This window comes from Tripterygium wilfordii, chromosome 17 (assembly GCF_013401445.1).
Source record: "Tripterygium wilfordii isolate XIE 37 chromosome 17, ASM1340144v1, whole genome shotgun sequence".
Classification (NCBI taxonomy): domain Eukaryota; kingdom Viridiplantae; phylum Streptophyta; class Magnoliopsida; order Celastrales; family Celastraceae; genus Tripterygium; species Tripterygium wilfordii.
This window is the reverse complement of record NC_052248.1, coordinates 1,331,990-1,353,550: the sequence shown is the minus strand read 5'-3', so window position 1 is coordinate 1,353,550 and position 21,561 is coordinate 1,331,990. Positions and strand designations below refer to the sequence as shown.

Here is a 21,561-nt window from a genome sequence, read left to right as displayed (position 1 = left end):
AAAATACATCAAATAGTTAAGACCAAAATCTTTCTCCCACCTCATTCTTATACGTACTTCGCTGTAATTTCTTCAAATTATAACAAAATACCCAATGTTGGTAATTGAAAAACTACCCTTATGTAAAAAATTAAAAATAGATATTTGAATTTCTCAAAAAAAGTTCGGTTTACATGTCACGACAAGATGGGAAGAAACAAAATCTAATTAAGTGACATATATATATATATATTGGAGGTGTAGGTAGAACCTAGAATTTGTCATGTAGTGGGGACGAGGAACCTTTGGAAAATGTTGTCCATACAACATGCTCTCCTCTCTCCCCTCTTACTTCATGCAATCAAAGACGACGGTGATTAAGATAAGATAATAATGTAGTACTACATTTTCTTCATCATATTCGTATCATAATTATATATATATATATATATATATATTCCTAATTTTCTATCCCTGATATTTGCTATCAATGGATTCCACTTTTTCCTTTTCTTTTTCTTCCATATTCAAAGTAATTAAACAACGCATGCATGACAACTTTTTCATAAGTTGAAAGTAGTGGTTGACCAACTCCTTTTCATCCAAGTATGTATTTTCTTAGAAAATGCACAGCCAACTGTGATGGACTAAGGAGTCGGCAAATTTTAGGTATGGACAAGCAAGTAGCATATATATAATTGCTTTAGTCTTCTTCTTTTGGTCTTCTTCCCCAAAGTTGTACACAATATTAGTACTCTAAAAAAAAATCGTGTCAAATCGAATCGACCGTTTGATCGATTATTGTCAAATGTACGTTAATGAGGATCGATCGAAAAATCGAAAAAAAAAATTGATCAGATAATCAATTAAATTTAGGTCAAAAAATCGACGGTGGACACATCGACACAATATATATATAGATATAAAATGAGATAGAGATAAGAGAGGAAGGAGTGAAGAGCAAGAAAAGGTGGTGTGACTCAAAGTTGATTGGACAATGCAAGGCCGGCCTATAGGCGCATGACTTTACTTAGCTAGACCACCTCCCTCTATGATCCAAATCAGGTTTTTGTTTGGTGGACTCATGAGGGCCCTCCCTAGTTAAATTAATAGATTAGTCATTTTGTTTTTGTTCTATTTATGGTACGTACCATGGTTTGTTTATTTGCCATTTTGGTACTTTTGGTGTTAGGTTGTTACATTAATGTTCGGTTTGGTAATCGTGTTCATTGGGAATTCTCAAATGTGTCACTTCCAAGCTATATATACATACATACATATATAGTATATATATATATATATATATATTTAGTTTGCTTATCGATATTTCTGCTATATATATATATATGTTGACATCCACTGTTTAGCAGTAGAAATAAAAATAAAATAAAAAAGGTGCAAGATATACATAATTGTACGTAACTTGATAAGAATCAAATCATAGAAAATCAACACTTTGGTCTAATGATTTCATTTTCTACAGGTGTCTCATCATCCAAGTTGCACATAATGTGTCTTTTGATCGCTTGTGATTTTATCGCTAATCTATGTAATAAATCCAAACCCGTATTTATGTTAACAATATTGCTGTTTTGGATGATCTAATTCTTGTGAATACATCAGACCTGTATGACTTTGTTCCTCTCTAAATCCACCTACTACAAGCCAAAGCCTAACTCATTGAGTAAGTCCAACTACCACATGTCAAAACCCAACTCATTAGAATTAAGAAATTGGCTTATTGTTGGCAAGGAGGTGGATTTCGCTCTATAAATCGCTTGATTGGGTAAGACCCAACCTATATAAATGTGGGATTCTAACAATTTAAATAGTTACTTAACGTACAACACTACATATACATTTATATACCTTTAATTTTCACTATATGCTCCTTTATGTTAATCAATGAACACAAAAGTCAAGGTGTCGATCACAAAATAAGGATAAGAATTGTAAATCAGTCAAATGAAATGCTCATACACACATTCTACAAATATTCTTGCCCTATGTGGAGCCATTTGAAGCACAACATATATGTAGATGAAAACTTAGCCATCTATATACCTCTTTAGACTTCAAAGTTTAATCCTCTCAAGAAACATAGTACTTCGAGTGTGAGACTTATGTTGAGAAAAAGTCTCACATCGTTCAAAAAAATATTTAATGGATTTTTTTTTTATAAATTCATGAGTTTACTTAATTTCGTAAGACACGTTTTAATACATCGAGTTACAGAAGGCCCTAGAGAACTTTGTGATGGATTGTGTTGAGTTCGGATTTGGATTTGAGAAAGCAAACACTATCTCCCAATGAAGTTTTGACAAGGGCATTAACGTTCACAAGTTAGCCATTTGTATACCTTTAATTTTCACTATATGGTATAATATACTCCTTTATGTTAATCAATTAGCACAAAAGTAAAAAAATTAGATAAACTTAAATTGATGACAAACAAAGCCCTTGTCTTCGATTCTCTTTATTATGTACTTGTTCCTTAATTATTCATCCCTCCAAGGACAAGAACGAACAAACAAATGAGCTAATCGATGACTACTTACAAATGGCATGTGTACTCATTCTTTTCCTCTTCTATCGATTCTTGGAGTCCACCATGTCACGTGCATGGTGTCCTTGTGATACTTCACAACATATAGTATAACAACGGGTAAAAGTATGGGTCGCAAAACTTTGTTCAATCGAATTTGTTCAACTCGGATTAAATCAAGTATAAGTTATATGTTTGAAATCCTAATTTGAATGTAAAATTTTTATCCGATTTAAAATCGAGTCTGACTCTATAAATCTTATCCGATATATTTGTCTAGACCTTAATTCGAATTAGGTTATTGTATGATTTATTAGTCGGGATTTAAACCACTCATGATTTGGTCAATTAAGTACGTCTGAAATTCAATCAAAGTTAGAGTTCAGACATGTAAATATTTCATAAACACGTGTTGTTGTCTGATCTGTAATCGTTTTTTTGTCACCCCTAGGTAAAAGAATGGGGTGCTACAACTTTTCTTCAAAATTGATCGGTTTCAATTTAGTTATCGAATTTTCAAACATTCTAATTTAGGTATTCGAAAATTAAACTTGTTCCAATATACACAAACATGTTGAATTTCAATATTTCGAGCAGTCAAACTCATGACGTGTCTTATTGATCGGACAGAAAAAGGTTAAGTAAGACATATGTGATTTGTCGGTGCTGAGGTGGCTTGACGGAGCTGATGTGTCATGTAATTTGATTTATTTATTTTAGTATCCTAGAATTTGATTTGCAAGAACGTTAATCACTTCAAATTTAATAATAATTATAGTTGTACAGCAAAGTTGAAGCTGATTCCACTCGAGGGGAGGGAGAGATTCCCGGAGAACCAAGCGTGGGCTTAATTAATCAAATCTACTCTTAATTTTTCAACTAATCACGATTGCTTATATCACTTAATAATCAAATGTACGTGCAGGACAACTAAGCTTTCCTATTTATTAATCCCATTTTATGATTAATTAATTAATTAAATAATAAATACCTCAATTTCTGAGCTAAACAGTTTAAATTATTATTATAAAATTTAAAATACACGTATTTTCGAAAATACAGATGCTTCAAAACAGCACAAGTAGAGACAAGCAGATAAGCCAGCGAATGGTCAAGATCTATCCCTTTTTACTTAAAGATCTGAACCGTTGGTTTTTTAAAATCTCAGCTTTTTAGACATAAACAGGGACAGGTCTATGACGAGACACTGCGCTAACCCATACCGTGTCCTTTTCACCGGACTGCCAACTTTACCCATAATTTTATATGAGAAGCGAATCATAAACTGTTCAATCAAATGAGGGACATTTCCGTCATTCTACGTAGAACCAATTAATATCATTTGTATCCATCATCAACGTGCATCTGAATTCTGATGTAATTGTGGGGCCACCTTTAGCTCCTTTTACCTTTTACCATTAGTAATAATAGAATCACATCAGAGTTATCCCAACTGTTGAGTCGTATATGCATAGGATTTCATATGCATCATGTGAGACATGAGAAACCCATAAATTCATTTGGATCTTGTGTGTCCAATTCAGTTATTGGGATAATTAGGATATCAACTATTGGGATCCATATCATTTCGTTTCACTAAAAAAGGTGAGTTAATTTACCTAAACACCCTTTTATATAGGTTATTGACTCGGTAAAGTATGAAAAGAGTTGTCAATTTGAGCTCAACATGTCATTTGGACAATTGAATGAGTGTAAATCTTAGGTCCATAAAATAATTCATACTGTGCTGTCGACATGTAAGGTTGAGTCAAAACCAATGCCGATGAAAATACGACTCCTAACCCCTCCTCGGATGAGGGTCTGAAGCCCATGAGACCAGTTAAACTCTAATAAAATACTCTTAACTGGTTCAAACTCCCGAGCTTAATAACTATAATTTCATGGTGTTTATTAAGATTATACGTGCACTTGTGTGTGTTATCATTAAGGAGGATATCAGAACCGTTGGAGATAAAATAAATGGTCAATGATAATAATGTACCTGATGAAGTGAATGGATAGCCCAGAATGAAAAGCGTCATTTATGATTGGACGTCTCTGATGCATGATAACAAAATTTCACATCAGATCATTCCGCATTATTTTTAATCTCTCTCTTTACCTGATTTTGTGTGGTCCCGGAAATACAAGATCCCTTAGATCCAGCCGTGCGATGCGAATCATGAGATTCCCTCACCACTACTCCGGTACGCATCATCACACTCTATCAACTCTCCCACCCTGACTTGGCTAACTTTTCGGATTTCTCCCGATAAAACTATCTCACGCGATATTCTTACATACACCCGTTTTCTGCGGCTGCACTTCTTCGCCAACGGATAAGATCACGTCTTCTCACCACAGAATACAGATCCTACGGCTAGTATAATCTGTCTACACGTGTCGTAATCATATCTGTTAGTGAAATCTCCACTAACCCTAGTTAAAATTTAACTGCACCGGAGCAAGGACATGAAGCTTTATGCCTTTATCCAGTCTACTGGTTTGTTGTCACTCATTTCCTAATCCGACCTCTCTCTCTCTCTCTCTCTCTCTCTCTCTCTCTCCCCCCCTCCCTCTCTCTAATAACTCCTGTCAAGCAATGGCTTCCCAGATCTAATTGTCTCAGATTCTCTGTTTTTCACATTTGCGAGTCTTCGACACCGCTGCTATACTGTGTTGTTTTTGGGGCCTCGCCGGAGTTTAAGCAAAGAAAGAAGAGGGAGCGTAGATGTTGAGAATGGAGAAGTCGTTTCCGGAGGAGGTGCTAGAGCACGTGTTCTCGTTTGTACAGTCGGCCAAGGATAGGAATTCGGTGTGTTTGGTCTGCAAGTCGTGGTACGAGATAGAGAGATGGTGTAGGAAGAGGGTTTTCGTCGGAAACTGCTACTCGGTGAGCCCTGGAATTGTAATCAGAAGATTCCCGGACGTCAGATCTATCGAGCTTAAGGGGAAGCCGCACTTTGCGGACTTCAATCTGGTCCCGGACGGCTGGGGGGCCTACGTTTACCCCTGGATTGCCGCTATGGGCTCCGCCTACCCCTTCCTCGAGGAGATCAGGCTCAAGCGGATGGTGGTCACGGATGAAGCCCTTGAACTCATTGCCAAGTCATTTAAGAATTTCAAAGTTCTTGTCCTTACCTCTTGTGAGGGATTCTCCACTGATGGTCTCGCGGCCATTGCTGCCAATTGCAGGTTTACTTCTTTTCCAGTTAAGTTATCTTAGGTTGGGGAGGAAATGGTTGAGCTGAAGTTCGAGTCTTTTTGTTTTGACTTTTTTCAATCCAGTAATTTGGTTGCTAATTAGGATTTATGTTTTGATCTCTCCTTGAATTTCTGCTCGCCAGCTGTGCATCCAAGTTATGTTTTGGTCTCGACCTCCAGCTGAAAAGTTTCCGCATTTTGTGACTTTCGTTGCTTTTGTCGCTTATAGATCTAGGGTATATTTGTTCACATGGCCGCCAAAGCTTAAAATCTAGTCAACATAACTTTGCTGGCCTTTTTCTATGGATTCTTTGTTTATCAGGGAGGAATAGGATTGATGGACTACGTTGTTCAAGTCTCGACCATTGTGGTTTTCAATTGGAATCCTCATCTAGATTCTCTTTTCCTTTCTAATCATTTATTTTGCTTTAGGCAATGATTTTTATACCAATTTGTTAGTTCAAGAAGATGTTGGTTTAGTTTTTGGCAGTCTATTTAAGATTTACACGTTAGTGTGCTTGACTTGAGCTCTGATTCCTTGGAGTGGAATTGACGAATTGTTTGTTCTTTATGTGATAAAGGTGGGTGACTTAATAGAACATAGAAGTAACTTGTTAGAATGAATTCATTCTTCCTATATTAACTTGAGATGTTTCTTGATCGGTATATTTCTGTTGGGTGTGTCTCAGCGGACATTTTTGCCAGATTTATGTTAAAATAGTTTGCTGATTGAGCCTGTCGCTTGTAGGAATTTGAGAGAGTTGGACTTGCGAGAGAGTGAGGTGGATGATCTTAGTGGCCATTGGCTGAGCCATTTTCCTGATACATTCACGTCACTGGTGTCTCTTAACATTTCGTGTTTAGACTCTGAGGTAAACTTCTCAGCCTTAGAGCGACTGGTTGGTCGGTGCCCCAACTTGAAGACCCTCAGGCTCAACCGTCTGGTGCCACTTGAGAGGCTCTCCAGCTTGCTTACCCGGGCTCCTCAGCTAGTTGAGTTTGGCACAGGTGCATGCTCAGCCGAGGTGCGGTCTGATTTGTTCTCTGATCTAGCAGTTAGTTTATCTAGCTGCAAGGAACTAAAGAGCCTTTCTGGGTTTTGGGATGTTCTCCCTACTTACCTGCCAGCTTTTTATCCTGTTTGCTGTGGTCTAACATCGTTGAATTTGAGCTACGCTATAATTCAAAGTCCCGATCTTATCAAGCTCGTTAGCCAATGTCCGAGTTTGCAGCGCCTATTGGTAAGTCGCGCATTCTTATATTCTTCTGGAAAATTGAATTTTCCTTTAATTCTTTAGTGGCACGTTGCCTGTGCGAATTTTGTGCTCCCGAGGACAGGAATAAAACATTATCTCGTGACTTGCTTTATATGATATATCCGTATTGTCCGGATATGTTTTCCATTAGGAAGAACACGTGCGTGTTCTCGAAATTGCAAATACTAGGCTCTTCCTGTTGCTCATTGTATACTGAAGTTACATGTGCACAGGTACTTGACTACATTGAAGACGCTGGACTTGAAGCTGTTGCAGCGTGTTGCAAGGACCTGCGTGAACTGCGGGTGTTCCCTTCAGACCCATTTGGTGATGTCCAAATCCCAAACGTACCCTTGACAGAACAGGGCCTTGTATCCATTTCCTACGGCTGCTCCAAGCTCGAGTCAGTGCTCTACTTCTGCCGTCAAATGACTAACAGTGCATTGGTTACCATTGCCAGAAACCGTCCAAACATGACATGTTTTCGTCTTTGTATTCTTGTACCACATACACCGGATTACGTAACGCTTGAGCCGCTTGATGTGGGTTTTGGAGCTATTGTTGAGAACTGCAAGGATCTCCGTCGCCTTTCCCTCTCGGGTCTTCTTACTGATCGGATGTTTGAGTATATTGGGACATATGGTAAAAAGCTCGAAATGCTGTCTTTGGCTTTTGCAGGAGATAGTGATTTGGGACTCCATCATGTGTTATCTGGGTGTGAAAGCCTCCGGAAACTGGAAATACGGGACTGTCCTTTTGGTGACAAGGCTCTATTGGCCAATGCTGGAAAGCTGGAGACAATGCGATCCCTTTGGATGTCGTCTTGCTCAGTAAGTTTTGGAGCATGCAAGTTACTAGGTCAAAAGATGCCCAGGCTTAATGTTGAAGTTATTGATGAGAGGGGACCTCCAGATTCCAGACCCGAGAGCTGCCCTGTAGAGAAGCTTTATATTTATAGGACTGTTGCTGGGCCGAGGTTAGATAGGCCCGGTTTCATTTGGACGATGGATGAAGATTCTGCATTGAGTCTTTCTTGACAGATCTCTTAATGGATGAAGCATTCTTGCATCTTTCCCCTCGGGAATGGAAAGTGGATATGGCAGGTATATGTTCCATATGCTACTGTTTACTTCACAATCAATTTGTGTAGTTTGATACCATTGCAGTCCTGATTGGAATGGGGTACATGGCGTGGAGGAGGAGGAGGGGGGGGGGGGTATACGGACTTTTACAGAGGCTCAGGAGCTCAATTGCCATTTCTTTTACACTTGGCTGAGCTATGGGATACCATTACTCGATTAATAAAGCCGTGGAAATTCTTGTTCCCTTATGTTAGGTGGAGCTGTAACTAATTCAGAGCGTGGTCACCATGTTTACTATTTGCAGATTTTGAATCTTTATGCACTTTTTAAAACCATCTGCAGAAGTTTGTTTTGTGGACTTAATTGTGTCATTATATTAATCCCATGTTGATGAAAAAGATTCGACTTCTCAGTTCTCAGACGCGGCTCTACGTTTTTTTTGGTGTGTGAAGTAGTAGCTGTACTTACTCAACTGTTGCTTAGCTGAACGAGGGATTTTATTTTTTTTATGGCAACCAGGTACACCGTGATTCTGAATGTTGTCCGATGCTTAAACAGCTACCCATGTTATTGGACTTGTTTTTAGAATCAAGAGGTGTAACAGAGAATTAGGAAGCAAGACAGAGTGCTCTGTTTCAGCAATCGTTATATGGAGAGAGATTAGGAAAATACTAACAAGGCTTACTCTGGTTTTGGTGTTTGCATGAACCTATCAATCACTGTGACTCTCTCTCTCTCTCTCTCTCTGTGTAAGCTGATGAGCCACCAAACCCAACTACTTTCAGACTCTTTGAATAAAGCCAGATCAATATCAGCCATGGCTTTTATATAAAGCAAGCATGATCAAGCCTATAAATTCCAAGAATTGCAGTCGTCAAAACAGAGAAGAAGAAAGCAACATGTACAAGAAAGACAGACAGACAGACAAGAACGTATCACATACACTCCCAGCCCCACCACCCAGAGAAGAATACGTGATAGAAAGTAGAGAGAGAAGAAAGAAAAAGATTTTGTGCCCATGAATACAACTGGGGAGGGGGAGCAATCATATTCCAAAACATTTTTATTGGTAGATAAATGGCACACGTTTGGTGTTATATTATGTGATGACACCAATTGTGATGATTTCAGCTATTTTTGTTTCTATCCCTCACAACAAAAGGTGATGGAAAGCAAGCAGTGAATTCTGTCTCTCCTTTTATTGGCAATACTTGTTTAAATCTATTACTTAGAGTCAAGTCTTTATGATAGTAATTGTGTATTGACTACTTGTGGCTACTTCTAAATGGCATAGTTGACTGGGAAAGTCTTGGATTTCCCCATGTTATGGGGTAAGCTAGTTGTCTTGCTCTTGCCTTGCAAATTTTAACAAGTCAGTCCTCCATCAATTAGGAGAGCATAGCTGTTCTACAGATCTCAACGGTTTTTGTTCCACCCATCCGAAATGCTTAGATGTATGCACACACAACCTCTAAAGACGACAAAAATGGACGGAGTAGTGAAAAATGTGAAGGTGGTTAATGTGGAGAGTTCAAGTCCGCAAGACTCCCACAGTGTGCGAGGGATCGGGAGAAGATGAGAAGCATGCAGTCTTAGCCTATTCTCCATCACAAGGATGATTTTTTTTTTCCAAAATTCGAGCAGGTGACCCTTAAGTTTCAGTTAAGCATTTATTTACCATCAAGTTTTTCCATAATTGACCATCAAAAAGAAAAACACTTACATGGCACACCTCCATACCAGCACTCAGTGATCTGTCTTAGCAAAACGTCCTTTGATTCTCTTTCTGCTTTCTGCCCGAGCCTTCCTTGACTCATACCTAATGTGCTTGTCATACCTGTTGTTCTCCAAACAGAAGCAAAAAAAAAAAAATTAAGAATAAAGTAAAACAATGAGGCAAGGAGCCATCTTACATTACATCATAAAACCATACCTACTGCATATAGCCATACCAACTTAATATTTGAGATTTATGGGTCTGTCTAGCTAAAAAAAAAAAAACAGATTCGAGAATACTTGGGAAAAGAGGATGTAATACCTCCTTGTTTTCTTCTTCTCCTTGTATCGTGAGATTGCAGAGTCTTTCTCCTCGCTATTCAACTCATACTGAGCAAATTTTGGGAAATTTGACATGTTCTCAGTAGGAATTGAATCAGCTGGTTGTCCCTCATGAGTATTGCTAGTGTGACTTCCATAGCCACCATCTGAACATTTCTCATGAGCTAAATAGTTTTCCTCAAAATGGTTTTCTACTAATGTAGAAGGAAAGAAACCCGGTGCATCCTCACCACTGTCACTCAACCACTGAACCACACTATCCTGCACTAGTGGAAAATACATTACCCAGTGAAGAAGCTTGTTATACATCAAATGAAGAAAGAAAAAATGACAACGACCAAGAATCTCAACAACTCTATATTGATTGTGCCAATCCAAAAACACAAGTTAAATATGCCAATTATGGATATAGCTGCAAATATATTTCAAATTAGTGAATTCCACTGAAGAGAAAGTTACCTCGCAAGTAGGAAATGAAATTGGCAGTGCATCGGGTTTCTGGTCTATGTCCTGAATTTGTCCAGTCTCCAGTGACTGAAATCCTCTAATCGGCTCAACATCTACACTTGTGAAATCGAAATTAGGTTCCAACTCCGCCAGTTCACGAAGCTGACGAAGTGTTTCTTCCTTTTCTTTCCCACAAGCAGCATTACGATGCTGATTCAAGAACAATAGCCTGATGTAAGTCAAAATTACAGTAGTCCAAGGACAATCTTCCTAAGTATTTAAAAGGTTAAGACCATGTTTCAATAATGAAGCCCTCCCAACACATTTGAGCAAAAAAGCTGTAAAACAATTCAAAATATGAACAATAACATATATCGTATTAAGGAGGGCTTTGAAAAGAACATGAATATTCACCTTCAAAAAGACGGTTCATGAAAACGGCCAACAAGTATTCACGACACAATATTTATTATACGCAACTATATAGTAAACTCCCTATGAATCCTTGGTTCTATTATGGCCACCTGGAACTGGAACTATAATTTGACTACTTGCCTTTGGTAGAGGAGGAACATCCATAGCCTGAAAATCATGACCCAAACCACTCGAAACAATCATATCATTAATACTAACAACAGGGGTTTCCCACATCGAGAAATCCAGATACCCATCAACCCCTAACCCACCATAATCACTATCTTCATTCAAAAATAGTGTCTTGCTACCAACATCATCGAACCCAAAAATCCCTAGCAATTCACTCACACTGGGGCATCCAGTGAACCCCTCAATCGCCCTTCGATTGTGCAAGGACGATAACGACAATCCATGATGGTCCCAGTCGCAGTTTTGGCACAGAACAGAGTGCTCCGTTTCACAGATGATCGAAGCAGGGGACACGCAACAGGACTCACACAGCTGCGAGCGAGAGTGCTTAGAGAAGAGCTGGTTTGTGGAGTGGACCTCCCGGTCGCAGGAAAAACAGAGCTTCGCTGAGTCGGCTCGGCAATAGAGAAGAGCCGTAGAGTCATTGCAGTAATCGCAGAGTCGGTTCTGCTCTTGTTGATTTTGGGTTTCTGTTGTCGTTGTTGGTGAACCAGTCATTTTGAAAAACATATGTTCTTTTTCAATAGATTGGATTATACTTTCTATGTGGGTTGCTTCAAATCACAGTAGAAACAAAAACCCAGGACAATTTTCTTCACAAAATGGGATCTAAAGATCTAACATGCATATTGCTCATAAAAATCTTATCAGTTTCTTGGTGTGCAAGAAGTATCTTTTCCCTTTTTTGTCTTTAATGGAAAAAATAAGACTTTTCCACGTTTTGGAATTTTCAAACCCATGTTAACGGCTTAGGGATGGAATTTTCAAACCCATGTTAACAGCTTAGGGATTTACAAACAACTAGTAGATGAATGACAAAACCGAAGAACAAATATCGGACAACGTCAAGGTGGTTTTATTTCTGCTGTTTGTGCAAGAGGGAATTATATATTGGGATTTTGTTTTAAATACTGGGTTTTGTGTAGAAAAAAAAGAGAGGTGGATGAAGTTATAACCAATAATCACTCAATTAAGATGATAACCAATGAGAGATAGATAATAGGCCACATAATCACTCACATAGTATTTGTCAATTGATTTGTCGCTGAATGAATCTACACATTTGATACAAAGACAATATTCAAGAATTTGACTTGATTTGCGTTCATATTTTTGTTAGGATTTCATTTTAAAGAGCCAACCTTTGAGTGAAGGAGGTGCGATATTTTTCTGAAATAAGCTTGAGGGGAGGGGGAATACATAAAGGTACCCGGAGCAAACAATCCATTGGATGCAAAAATCGCATCCAAGAGTTCTAATTCGACATCAGGTTTAGTACCAAACATCATATGTCGAGTGACCCACAACTGTCTCACCCCACTCAATCGAAACTAGATTGTGCTATCCTCCGTGCACAGAGAAGTTTTCAGGGATAAAGACCAACATATGCAAGGTTGTTACAGAGGCAATTCTTGTCTGCTTATACTCTTATGGTATCAAGATTCAAGACTCTCTGGGAGGGGATGGACAAAGCAGTGTCCCAAAGGTTCAATAGGATCACAGGACAAAACCTTTTCACCATAAATCACAAGTAAATGGACAGAGTGAAGGAATAAAGCAAGGTTTCAAAATGGATTCACATCAAATGCCCCAATAATACTCTGTATCTTCAACCGAAAATAATCAATAGACTACAAAAATGCAGGACGGAAATTAATCTTTAATACCTCTCATACACCACCACATCACTTGACGAATGGAAACTCCCAATGAAAACAATGTAGAACCTTCTCTAACCTCTGCTAATTCTTGTTTCTAATTGGTTTTGATGATTCATTCCTTTTCTGGAGAAGAAACTCTCCGGGTATTGTATGAGTTGCATTGTTGGCACTTGTGTCCGAAAATGTGAAAGCTGACCTTACTGGTAGTGTTGCAGTCATTACAGAGGATTGAAACCTGAAAATTCCAGTGCGACTATTTATTCTGCTTTTTACAGCAATTCAATTATGGCATTCAGATAAAGGATGGATAAAAGAATTTTGAAAACAAGACTCTGTACTCTGTAGCATGCCCAAAAACATTAGGACACCTGGCAAAAAAGTTAATTGAAAGAGGAACAGTTTTGCCAGAATACTTCAAAACCAGTTATTTGCTGTGGCCATCACAGTCAAAATCCAAGGATAATTCAAACAGAAGCAAATAATTTGAGGCAAACTTGAAAGTAATCAGATATTAGAGACACCTTGGTTGCATATTGTAGTAAGACAATGACAAAAAAATATAACAAGGGCAAGGTAACCACCTCATATTTATATTCTTCGGGCATTTCAACAGCTTCAATCTACCAAAAAACAAGTTCACCAAATTAATCCGCAGTTTCATGCAGTATGGGGCAGTGAACAAGAATGATCATTGTAAGTAAGAACAATTTGCTTCATATAAACTTGATGGGGAAGAAGTAAAGTGACAGACAGTATCAACTGCATAACTGACAACCAAAAATTTGACGGTCAAGAACAAAGATATTGTAAACAGAAGAGTTCTAATCTTCTCATATGTGTGTGAATCATAGCTCACAGAGTAAAACTACATTGTGGTCTACAGAGATATATCTAAATCAAAACTATATTGCATCTCAAAAAACATTTAAGGATTTTTTTATTATAAATTTACAACCTTGCAGCTTTTTCCACCCACTAATCACCAGCCATGGATGCATATTATTATCTATTCATATCTTACGTCACGCTTTCAGAAAAGACTAATAATGTTAGATTAAGAAGTTGGTAGAAAACAGTAAGTTTCAGGCAAATTCTTGTCTTACTTTACCATTATTGTTTTCCTGGCTTCTTATTCGTTACAAGGGACACTATCAAATCCAAACAAAAGAAATCCAGTCATATCCTGGACATTAGGAAGTAGCGTTACCAAATTAGATGATAAGATGAAACAAGACTGCAAAACAATTCCAAGTAGCACATTAGCAAACAGCATAATGCTTTGTACAGGTCTTTCCAAATGAATACTTGTCTGACATCATTCAGCACAGCTTTTCAGCAAATAACGATTACCATGATCGGACCCAATAACATATTTATATTACCAGAAGCAGATGAACATTTCAAACCCAATCCATCTCTCAGAACAGCATGGTCAACTCACTAGCTGGATGAGTACGAAATAAACGAGTTGCTCATAATACAGAACCATTGGGAAACTTCCAACAAATAAGGGGGAGAGAACAAATACCTCTGCCTCTAATCTTGTCCATTGATTAGACATATCGAATAATGTCTTGGAGCAGATCGGACAACGGTACCTGGTTAATGAAACCAACATATAGTAAAATGCAATAGAACTGTTTCGACACGTGTTTGACTCAACATTGGTAGAACATAAAAAGGAATCATAAATAGAGTTTAAAGTTTACTGATTCTGTTGTATCATTTTGAGAAAGCAAGTATCATGCATTGTATGTCCACATTTCATAACTCTTGAGACTTCCACCGAGTCAAAAAGATACTGTTGCATAAAACAAAGTTGTTAGAGCATATACACCTAAAATTTTCAAAAACTGAAAGTCACAGTGCAAACCTCATAACAGACAGGGCAGTAATTTCTCATAGAGTTCTCCAAACATGAGTGATTATCACGCAACCCTACCATATAGCAAGCTCCTGTGATTATATTAAAACATCAGACAACAGAAACAGTCTCAATTGAAGAAATCCACATACTTAGTGATGCAGATAAGAAAAGAAAATTCAAATAATTAAATACATACTATGACTACCAATAACTGAAGTTTCTTTTGTGTTTGTCATCAGACTTGTGTGTGGCTTTTGGTTATTTAACACACTATGTGATGCAGCACAAAATATCACTATGCTTCCATGTACTAGATCAAGAAGGCCAATACAGTGTCCAACTTATGCTATCAGAGTTCCCAGAACCATAAAGCATGACTAAGTCAATGACTCCAATCAGTGTTCCCTTCCCATCAATTATATCATGCAGGAGAGCTGATAAGTGCTAATATTCTCGATTGAATTATTGGTAAGCTTGAAATAAATGGTAAACCGGGAAAACCAACAATCAAATGTGGTAACGTCAAGAAAGGTATGATAGAAAGAGAGATGTATCATGTACCATCAACAGCCAGGTGAAAAGGAATACAGGTAAAATTAAGACAACAGAGTATTAAGAGTGCATACCACACTTCTTACAGTGAAAATAATTGTCACGTCCACCAACTCTGAAAACCACGATTAGGACCAGACTAAATCAGTCAAGTAGCACAAGATATATTCCACACAACTTGAAACAACTACAAGTAGTCAAACAGGTGATGAGTATACAGTCTATCACTAACCTACAAATCCCACAATCATCGCAATGGAACTGCCCTTTGCTGATCTGCAGTGGATGCAACCATATTGTCACAATATTTAAGTGGTCCTACTTCTCCTACATACTAGTTAATCTGAATAACTGATTAATTAAAATTCATTATCTTACATCATCGTCGTAGAATTTGCAAATACCACAAAAATACTCTCCCATTTTTTCACCACAGTTTGAGCAAACCTGAGCAACCTGGAAAATAAAAAGGGTTGAAAATTTCTTTAAAAAATATGGAGGAAAATTAAACATGCAAAAAATCCACCAAGTCCCACCTCTTGCTCAGTGTTGCAAAGTAAACAAATAACCTGCATAAAAACACAAGTAATCCAACTTGAATACCACAGAATGTAAAAAATTACGAAGTTCATGCCGTGTTCATAGAGAGGTAGAGAAAGTGAACATACTTGCTTGATGTCGTGCCTGACAATCTCATGACGATCTTTGGGGTCGCTCAGCGAGCTCTGAATCACGCAAATCCAGTCAAGAAAAGGAAGATAAAAAAGTACCAAGTCAAACCCTAACCAAACTTGATAAATGGAACTCAGAGGCACTGCGTATCATACAATATTCACTGTTCTTTATAATTCAAACAGAGAGATTCATACAGTGGCCTCGTTGTGGCAGAGACGGCAGGAGAAGACTTGGTTGCAACATGGAGCACGAATTTTGCACCGTCTCTTATAATGGTCGCATCTTAAACCAAAAACAATAAACAATGAATCAATCAACCGTAGGAGAAAAAAGAAACTACGTAGATTACAAAACAAGGAGGCTTTTTCAGCGCCCTACCCGAATTCCCGATTGTCTTCATTACTCGGCGGAGGAGGAGCTCCAACTTCCATCGCGGGGTTCTCCATAACGCTAATATGATTGCCAAACAAAACGTCGAAAGAATTTCGGTGATTTTTGGACTCTCCCAATCAGCTTATTATATAGGGCATTGCTTTAAGCCGCTCGCCCGCCTTGTTGGCAAATCACAATTTAAACAATTTTTAAATATGCTAGAGATTTTTTAAGCCGACAACAAATTTTGTTTGGACGTCCAAAATGCGAATAAAAATACATATTTTAACTTTTAATAAATATTTTATACAAAATTAATTTTATTGGTATTAATATGTAGGAGAAGGGTCCTATACGGAAGTTTATAAATTCACGGGCATTCTTTGTTTTTGTCTTAGATGTGGGGTCCAAGACACTGGGGCCCAGACACAAGTCAGGAGTCAAACCCCTGACTTGTGCAAAACTACCCTTCGTTCAAATCTCTTCCTTTTAGCAGTTTTCCTCTTCAACTTGGTAAACAAGTAGAGAATCCCCCCATTGTTTTTGCTTTACACTTCAAGGCCACCATTCTTGTTTCTCATCTCCCATGGCTCTTCACTATACAAGTCACATTCCTTCACAACACAATTACATTGAATAATAGGCCTGCTGTGAACTTTGTTGACCACAAACAAACAAACATTCTCAAATGAAAAAACATACGTTCTTAATAGAAATCGGGGAGGCTACAAATTTTCAGTCATTAGAGTCAATAAAGGAGTAGTGTATTAGAAAAGAGTACTATGAGCAGTTTACATGAGTAATTTGCTTCAGCAGAGTGAGCAAACAAAAATATATGTGTGTGTAACGGTTTGCTCCAGCAGAGTGAACAAAAAAAATAATGTGTGTAATGGTTTGGTCCAGCAGAGTGAGCAGACAAAAATTCAAATTGTAATGGTTTTGCCCCACCAGAGTGAGCGGCCAAACAACTTTACAACAACACTAGCAAAACTCTATTTTTTGGTCAGGTATCATGGATTTGCTAACAAAATGAAGATTTAAAGCAATCACATAGAGCAGCCCTTCATTACTTCTTTGCTAATTCAACTGTGAAATCCAACTAAAATCATAACCTCAGAAATGTCAGCTCAGATTTAGATGATGTTACAATTGCATCGTTCAAGCCTCAGCAACTCCAGCTCCCTCCTATCTGCAGAAGATAGAAACTTGGACCTTAGCTATTGATTCAGACATAAAATTCCGTAAGAAAATCATTAGTATATTCCAGGCGTAAACACGCTCACAAAAAAAAAGATCAAACAATGTGGAAGCACCTCTCCTATCAGAAGGCAAAACCATTGATAGCCAAATACTGATATTAATGACAAGTATCCTCCAGAAATATCCCCGTATTGAAATGAACTCATTTCAAAACTCTTAGATGTAAAGGACATTCATACTGATTTAGCACACTGCAGAAACTGCAAACAATTTGAAGAGTTGAATAAACTACTTTTTTTTTTGTTTTAATTTTCTTCCTTTATCAGGTAAGTCTAGTCAATATTGAAGGTGCCATCATGGGTTCAAATTAGCTAAATATTCTCTCCACTATAGGGAAGGCATACATGTTACTGTCCCCACTCCCCAAACTTCATAGTTCCGAGAGGAGTATAGTAATACTCGACTAGAGTGTAAGTACACCGAAAATAATGAAAGAAGGTTTTTAAGTTCTTCCTGCCTGATAAAGTACATGTCTATGTCACCCAATCTTTGGGGTTCTCTTTATTAAGTTGTCTTATAGAGGATAAGAATCATATAGTCAAGGCTTGACTTCTTTTTCTTTGTGCTAGCCCTCTTTTCAGGGCATTTCAATAATTTTCTTCTCCTAAAAAATCTTTCACAGGTTTCTATGAAGTTGATCATATTTCCTAAGCAGTTCTCAAAATGATAAGAAAACTAAATTAATGTCAAATAACAATTCTGTTTTCTGCCGTACTAACACAAAAAGGCTGGAAAGAAAATGAATTAAAGGGAGAATTATTTCTAAATTCTAAAAAGTAAAAATTGTGATTGAGGGATTATTGAATACAGATGAATACATTATCTCTTTCTCCCAATTTCTCAGTAATTATAAATTCAAATCAAAACGTTTTAGCTTCACTAATATCACAGTTCTGGTATTTGATTTACTTCTTATGGATAAAGGGGAATGAGATAAGAGTAAATGAAACTTATCCAAGACAAGATAGCATAAATGGAAATTTATTTTACATACTAATATTGCCTTCAATAGTTATTAGCTTGTAAATTCACATTCTCCTATTTTATTTGGGTTATCAAAGCACAATTAAGCATTTTTGGCCCCCTTGTTACATATGCATGTTTTCATTGAGGTCAAAGAAATTATCAACCATCAGGGACTGTGCAACTTAAAAGCAAAAAATAAAAGAAACATAAATTTTTTGACAGATAGTATAAGGGAAGAGAAACTGAACCAACCCCTCTCTATTTCAGCTGCTGGAGTCCGTACGGTCACATGCATGGTAATAACCCCATCAGGAAGGCGTACACAAGTTTTTATGCAATCAGCCACCGTCATGCCATTCTCCATAATTTTGCCATTGTACACAAGGTTCAAATCATTTCCTGAGTTCGGAGTACGTGGTGTGCCTGTAAATGAAAAAGAACCATAAAATTGTCAACGGGCAGTATGACACGACTAATTCCCAGCAAGCATACGTAACAAACACATATACATAAATCGTATAATAACTTCTTCACAGGAGCAGTATGACCATTCATATACTTTTTGGTAACTGATTCATGTGCTTTAAAACATAGTTGCAAACTTTCTACTAGTTCCTACAGAGTTCTGACCAATTCAAGCACTAAGAACAAATTTTAGATAGTAGAACAATTATTTGGGTGGATTTTAACGTAAGGTATGCTTTTTACCAGAATGAATGTACTTAATTCTATTTAAACAAAAATTATGGAGCCGAAAACAACCTCTGGACACCACAAATGTTATTCATCTGTTTACCCTTCTGATATTTCAAAATTTCATTATATAAACCAAAACATTCCAGAATATCTTTAATTGAGTTAATATTTCAATGTCCTGCAAAAGAAGTTGACATCAACTCACTGTATTGATCAAATATCAATAGTTAGCATGCCTGAGAGAATACAAGAAAACCTTAAACTTCCAGCATATGATTGTGCCCTACTCTTATTCCGCAAATGAGTGGTAATTCATGTAAGAACAGAGCAGAGACCATAGCATACAAAGAAAATCGATCCTCAAAGCAGCCACAAAGTAAAAAATCTAAAGAAAAATCTCTGAATTATCAAGCATTTCATAATAGAATAGATGCAATGAATAAGGGTTAGAGATATATAAAAACCTTCAGGCCATAGAGCAACAAGTTGTTGCTTAAGAGCCTCAACAGTCAGAGATGATGCATAACCACCAGGACCTATATCAACGCCATCCGTAATTCGGAACCTAATCTCGACATTCTCCCCTTTTTCAAGGTCAATATTCTCCTCTTCTTCAGCCACTGTTACCCTTCTTCTCGTACTACCCATTCTATGACGAAACAAGCGAGACTGACTGAGAATCCTAGCTATAATACTAAATTACTGACCCATTTTGCCCAGCTTGCAAAACCGACACTGTACTAAAGAATGGAGTTCCAGTCCAAGAATTTAGTCTCACTCTTTTAACCTGAGAATAATCCATTAGGGAAAAAAAAAAAAAGAAGCTTACTAAACACCATTTTATTAGTGAAACCAAAATAATATAAATTGAAATAATAATACAAACGCAAAACTAAACCTTATTAGAATAGGGTTTCTTTCAACTACAAGAACACAATTCTTGAAAAGAAAGGACTAATAAATAGAGAAAAATTATCTAGTTTTGTCTTATACCATAAATTTCTTCTGCACATTTCTCAGGAAAAGTAAGAGGCTCAATAGAGAACAGTTAATAGCATATCCAATCGTTCTCATACTAACCTCTGTCAATCTGTGCGAAAATTTGAATGCTGTGAAATCATCTGAACCAAATCTTTGGGAAACATTCCGATCAAGTAAGCAATTCATAAGATCCAATCGTCTTCCCAGCACAATACCCTCACCAATGCTCCTGCAACACATAAAGAAACCAAGACTCTGAAAAATCTTTACTCAAATCTTCGTACACTATACTTGACAAAAAATCGTACATTGTTCTCAGAATCAACAAAACACAAGAATAAATTGAAGTTAACACAAACATGTTCTACTCGAATGATCCATAAACGTACGCGATAAAGACACAATCGAACTGAAACTGTTAATCTGAAATTCTTCATACGGAAAGAAAGCAAGAAACACAAACTCGATTGAGCCTTCAACAATATTTTTATTTTTCATGGTAATGGAAGTTCATTTTTCTCCCAAAGAAAATACGATTGCTAAGAAAGAAACTGAAAAGATAGTTCCAGAACGATACCTGATCAAGAAGGCACCGACGAGAGAGCAATGAAACCCTAAATCCCTAGTTGATTAGAGATTGATAACCGCAATTTGTATGTTACGATTGAGCGGGAGATGAGAGAAAGACAAAGTGGTTTTCTGCGAGCGAGAGACTGAGGAGGTTTAAGGGTGGTTGCTTTTTCATTAGTTCGCTCGCTTTTATATACTTCAGACGTGATGTGTCGTTTTGTTGATTCTTTCGTCGTTTGGTTTGTTGGACCAGTCCTGGTTGATTTTTTATTATTTTCCCCCTCTATTAAATTTTGTTTCCAATCACAACGAGCCACTTCACGGAAGAAGAATTGTACCCCTTCAATGCAATGACTAAATTACCACAACGTTTGTAGGGAAAACAAAATGGCGGGGACTATTTATACTCCCCAGATTTTCATTGACACCCTATTTTCCTCAAAGTCCAAACGCGATCCTTAGCCACCCTGAATCTCTGGCCGGTGAACTTTAGTCGGGCATTTCGATGTCAGTTCTTGCTGGCCAAGAGCAGGGTCGGGTTTGTCTTAGGCCGGTGAACTCGTTGGTGGTGGTGGTTCGTCGTTTTGTCTTCGGATTCAGCCGAATTGGAGCTTTTTCTTCACAATGATCGCGAGCTTCCAAGGATGATTCCGGAGGCTAAGGGCGACGGTTTGAGGTGAGGTTGGTTGGGTTATGCTCGTGAGGTCGAGAGAAGTTTTTCGATAGATCAGTGGCCGGAAACGGTGGCCGAAATAAGCAGTGGCAGTGGTGGCCGGTGATGGTG

The 21,561-nt window shown here is 37.7% G+C and overlaps 4 protein-coding genes across 10 annotated transcripts; 1 reads left to right on the top strand and 3 right to left on the bottom strand.

The window, feature by feature from the left end:
- Nucleotides 1-5,055: 5,055 nt before the first annotated feature.
- On the top strand, nucleotides 5,056-9,770 carry LOC119982408 (protein TRANSPORT INHIBITOR RESPONSE 1-like). Of its 3 annotated transcripts, XR_005464394.1 has the most exons (4): nucleotides 5,056-5,719; nucleotides 6,477-6,969; nucleotides 7,218-8,087; nucleotides 8,586-9,770. XR_005464394.1 is itself a non-coding variant. In XM_038825760.1 (3 exons), the coding sequence occupies exons 1-3, from the start codon at nucleotides 5,256-5,258 to the stop codon at nucleotides 8,019-8,021; spliced, it is 1,761 nt and encodes a 586-aa protein (XP_038681688.1). In that variant the 5' UTR covers nucleotides 5,056-5,255; the 3' UTR covers nucleotides 8,022-8,485. The 3 variants fall into 3 exon arrangements, 2 of the variants coding, with proteins under 2 accessions (XP_038681688.1, XP_038681689.1); XM_038825760.1 differs by lacking the exon at nucleotides 8,586-9,770 and having other exon boundaries at nucleotides 7,218-8,485; XM_038825761.1 differs by lacking the exon at nucleotides 8,586-9,770 and having other exon boundaries at nucleotides 5,460-5,735; nucleotides 7,218-8,485.
- Nucleotides 8,792-12,020, bottom strand: LOC119982409 (zinc finger protein CONSTANS-LIKE 13-like). Of its 4 annotated transcripts, none has more exons than XM_038825765.1 (5): nucleotides 11,127-12,020; nucleotides 10,584-10,781; nucleotides 10,105-10,385; nucleotides 9,790-9,885; nucleotides 8,792-8,915 (listed from the first exon to the last, which is right to left on the bottom strand). In XM_038825765.1, exons 1-4 carry the CDS (start codon nucleotides 11,685-11,687, stop codon nucleotides 9,813-9,815), a joined length of 1,113 nt encoding a protein of 370 aa, XP_038681693.1. In that variant the 5' UTR covers nucleotides 11,688-12,020; the 3' UTR covers nucleotides 8,792-8,915; nucleotides 9,790-9,812. The 4 variants fall into 4 exon arrangements, with proteins under 4 accessions (XP_038681693.1, XP_038681691.1, XP_038681692.1 ...); XM_038825763.1 differs by having other exon boundaries at nucleotides 9,790-9,903; nucleotides 11,127-12,018; XM_038825764.1 differs by lacking the exon at nucleotides 8,792-8,915 and having other exon boundaries at nucleotides 9,668-9,885.
- A 691-nt stretch (nucleotides 12,021-12,711) lies between these two features.
- On the bottom strand, nucleotides 12,712-16,466 carry LOC119981758 (E3 ubiquitin-protein ligase MIEL1). Of its 2 annotated transcripts, XR_005464245.1 has the most exons (13): nucleotides 16,311-16,466; nucleotides 16,127-16,214; nucleotides 15,926-15,982; nucleotides 15,794-15,826; nucleotides 15,636-15,713; nucleotides 15,490-15,533; nucleotides 15,332-15,372; nucleotides 14,712-14,794; nucleotides 14,548-14,639; nucleotides 14,367-14,436; nucleotides 14,221-14,282; nucleotides 13,420-13,458; nucleotides 12,712-13,073 (listed from the first exon to the last, which is right to left on the bottom strand). XR_005464245.1 is itself a non-coding variant. In XM_038824875.1 (12 exons), exons 1-12 carry the CDS (start codon nucleotides 16,376-16,378, stop codon nucleotides 12,951-12,953), a joined length of 816 nt encoding a protein of 271 aa, XP_038680803.1. In that variant the 5' UTR covers nucleotides 16,379-16,466. The 2 variants fall into 2 exon arrangements, 1 of the variants encoding a protein (XP_038680803.1); XM_038824875.1 differs by lacking the exon at nucleotides 14,221-14,282 and having other exon boundaries at nucleotides 12,951-13,073.
- Nucleotides 16,467-17,039: 573 nt separating this feature from the next.
- On the bottom strand, nucleotides 17,040-20,926 carry LOC119983205 (membrane-anchored ubiquitin-fold protein 3-like). Its single transcript, XM_038826919.1, has 5 exons — nucleotides 20,785-20,926; nucleotides 20,307-20,436; nucleotides 19,691-20,013; nucleotides 18,783-18,953; nucleotides 17,040-17,493 (listed from the first exon to the last, which is right to left on the bottom strand). Exons 3-5 carry the CDS (start codon nucleotides 19,872-19,874, stop codon nucleotides 17,438-17,440), a joined length of 411 nt encoding a protein of 136 aa, XP_038682847.1. The 5' UTR covers nucleotides 19,875-20,013; nucleotides 20,307-20,436; nucleotides 20,785-20,926; the 3' UTR covers nucleotides 17,040-17,437.
- Nucleotides 20,927-21,561: the final 635 nt, after the last annotated feature.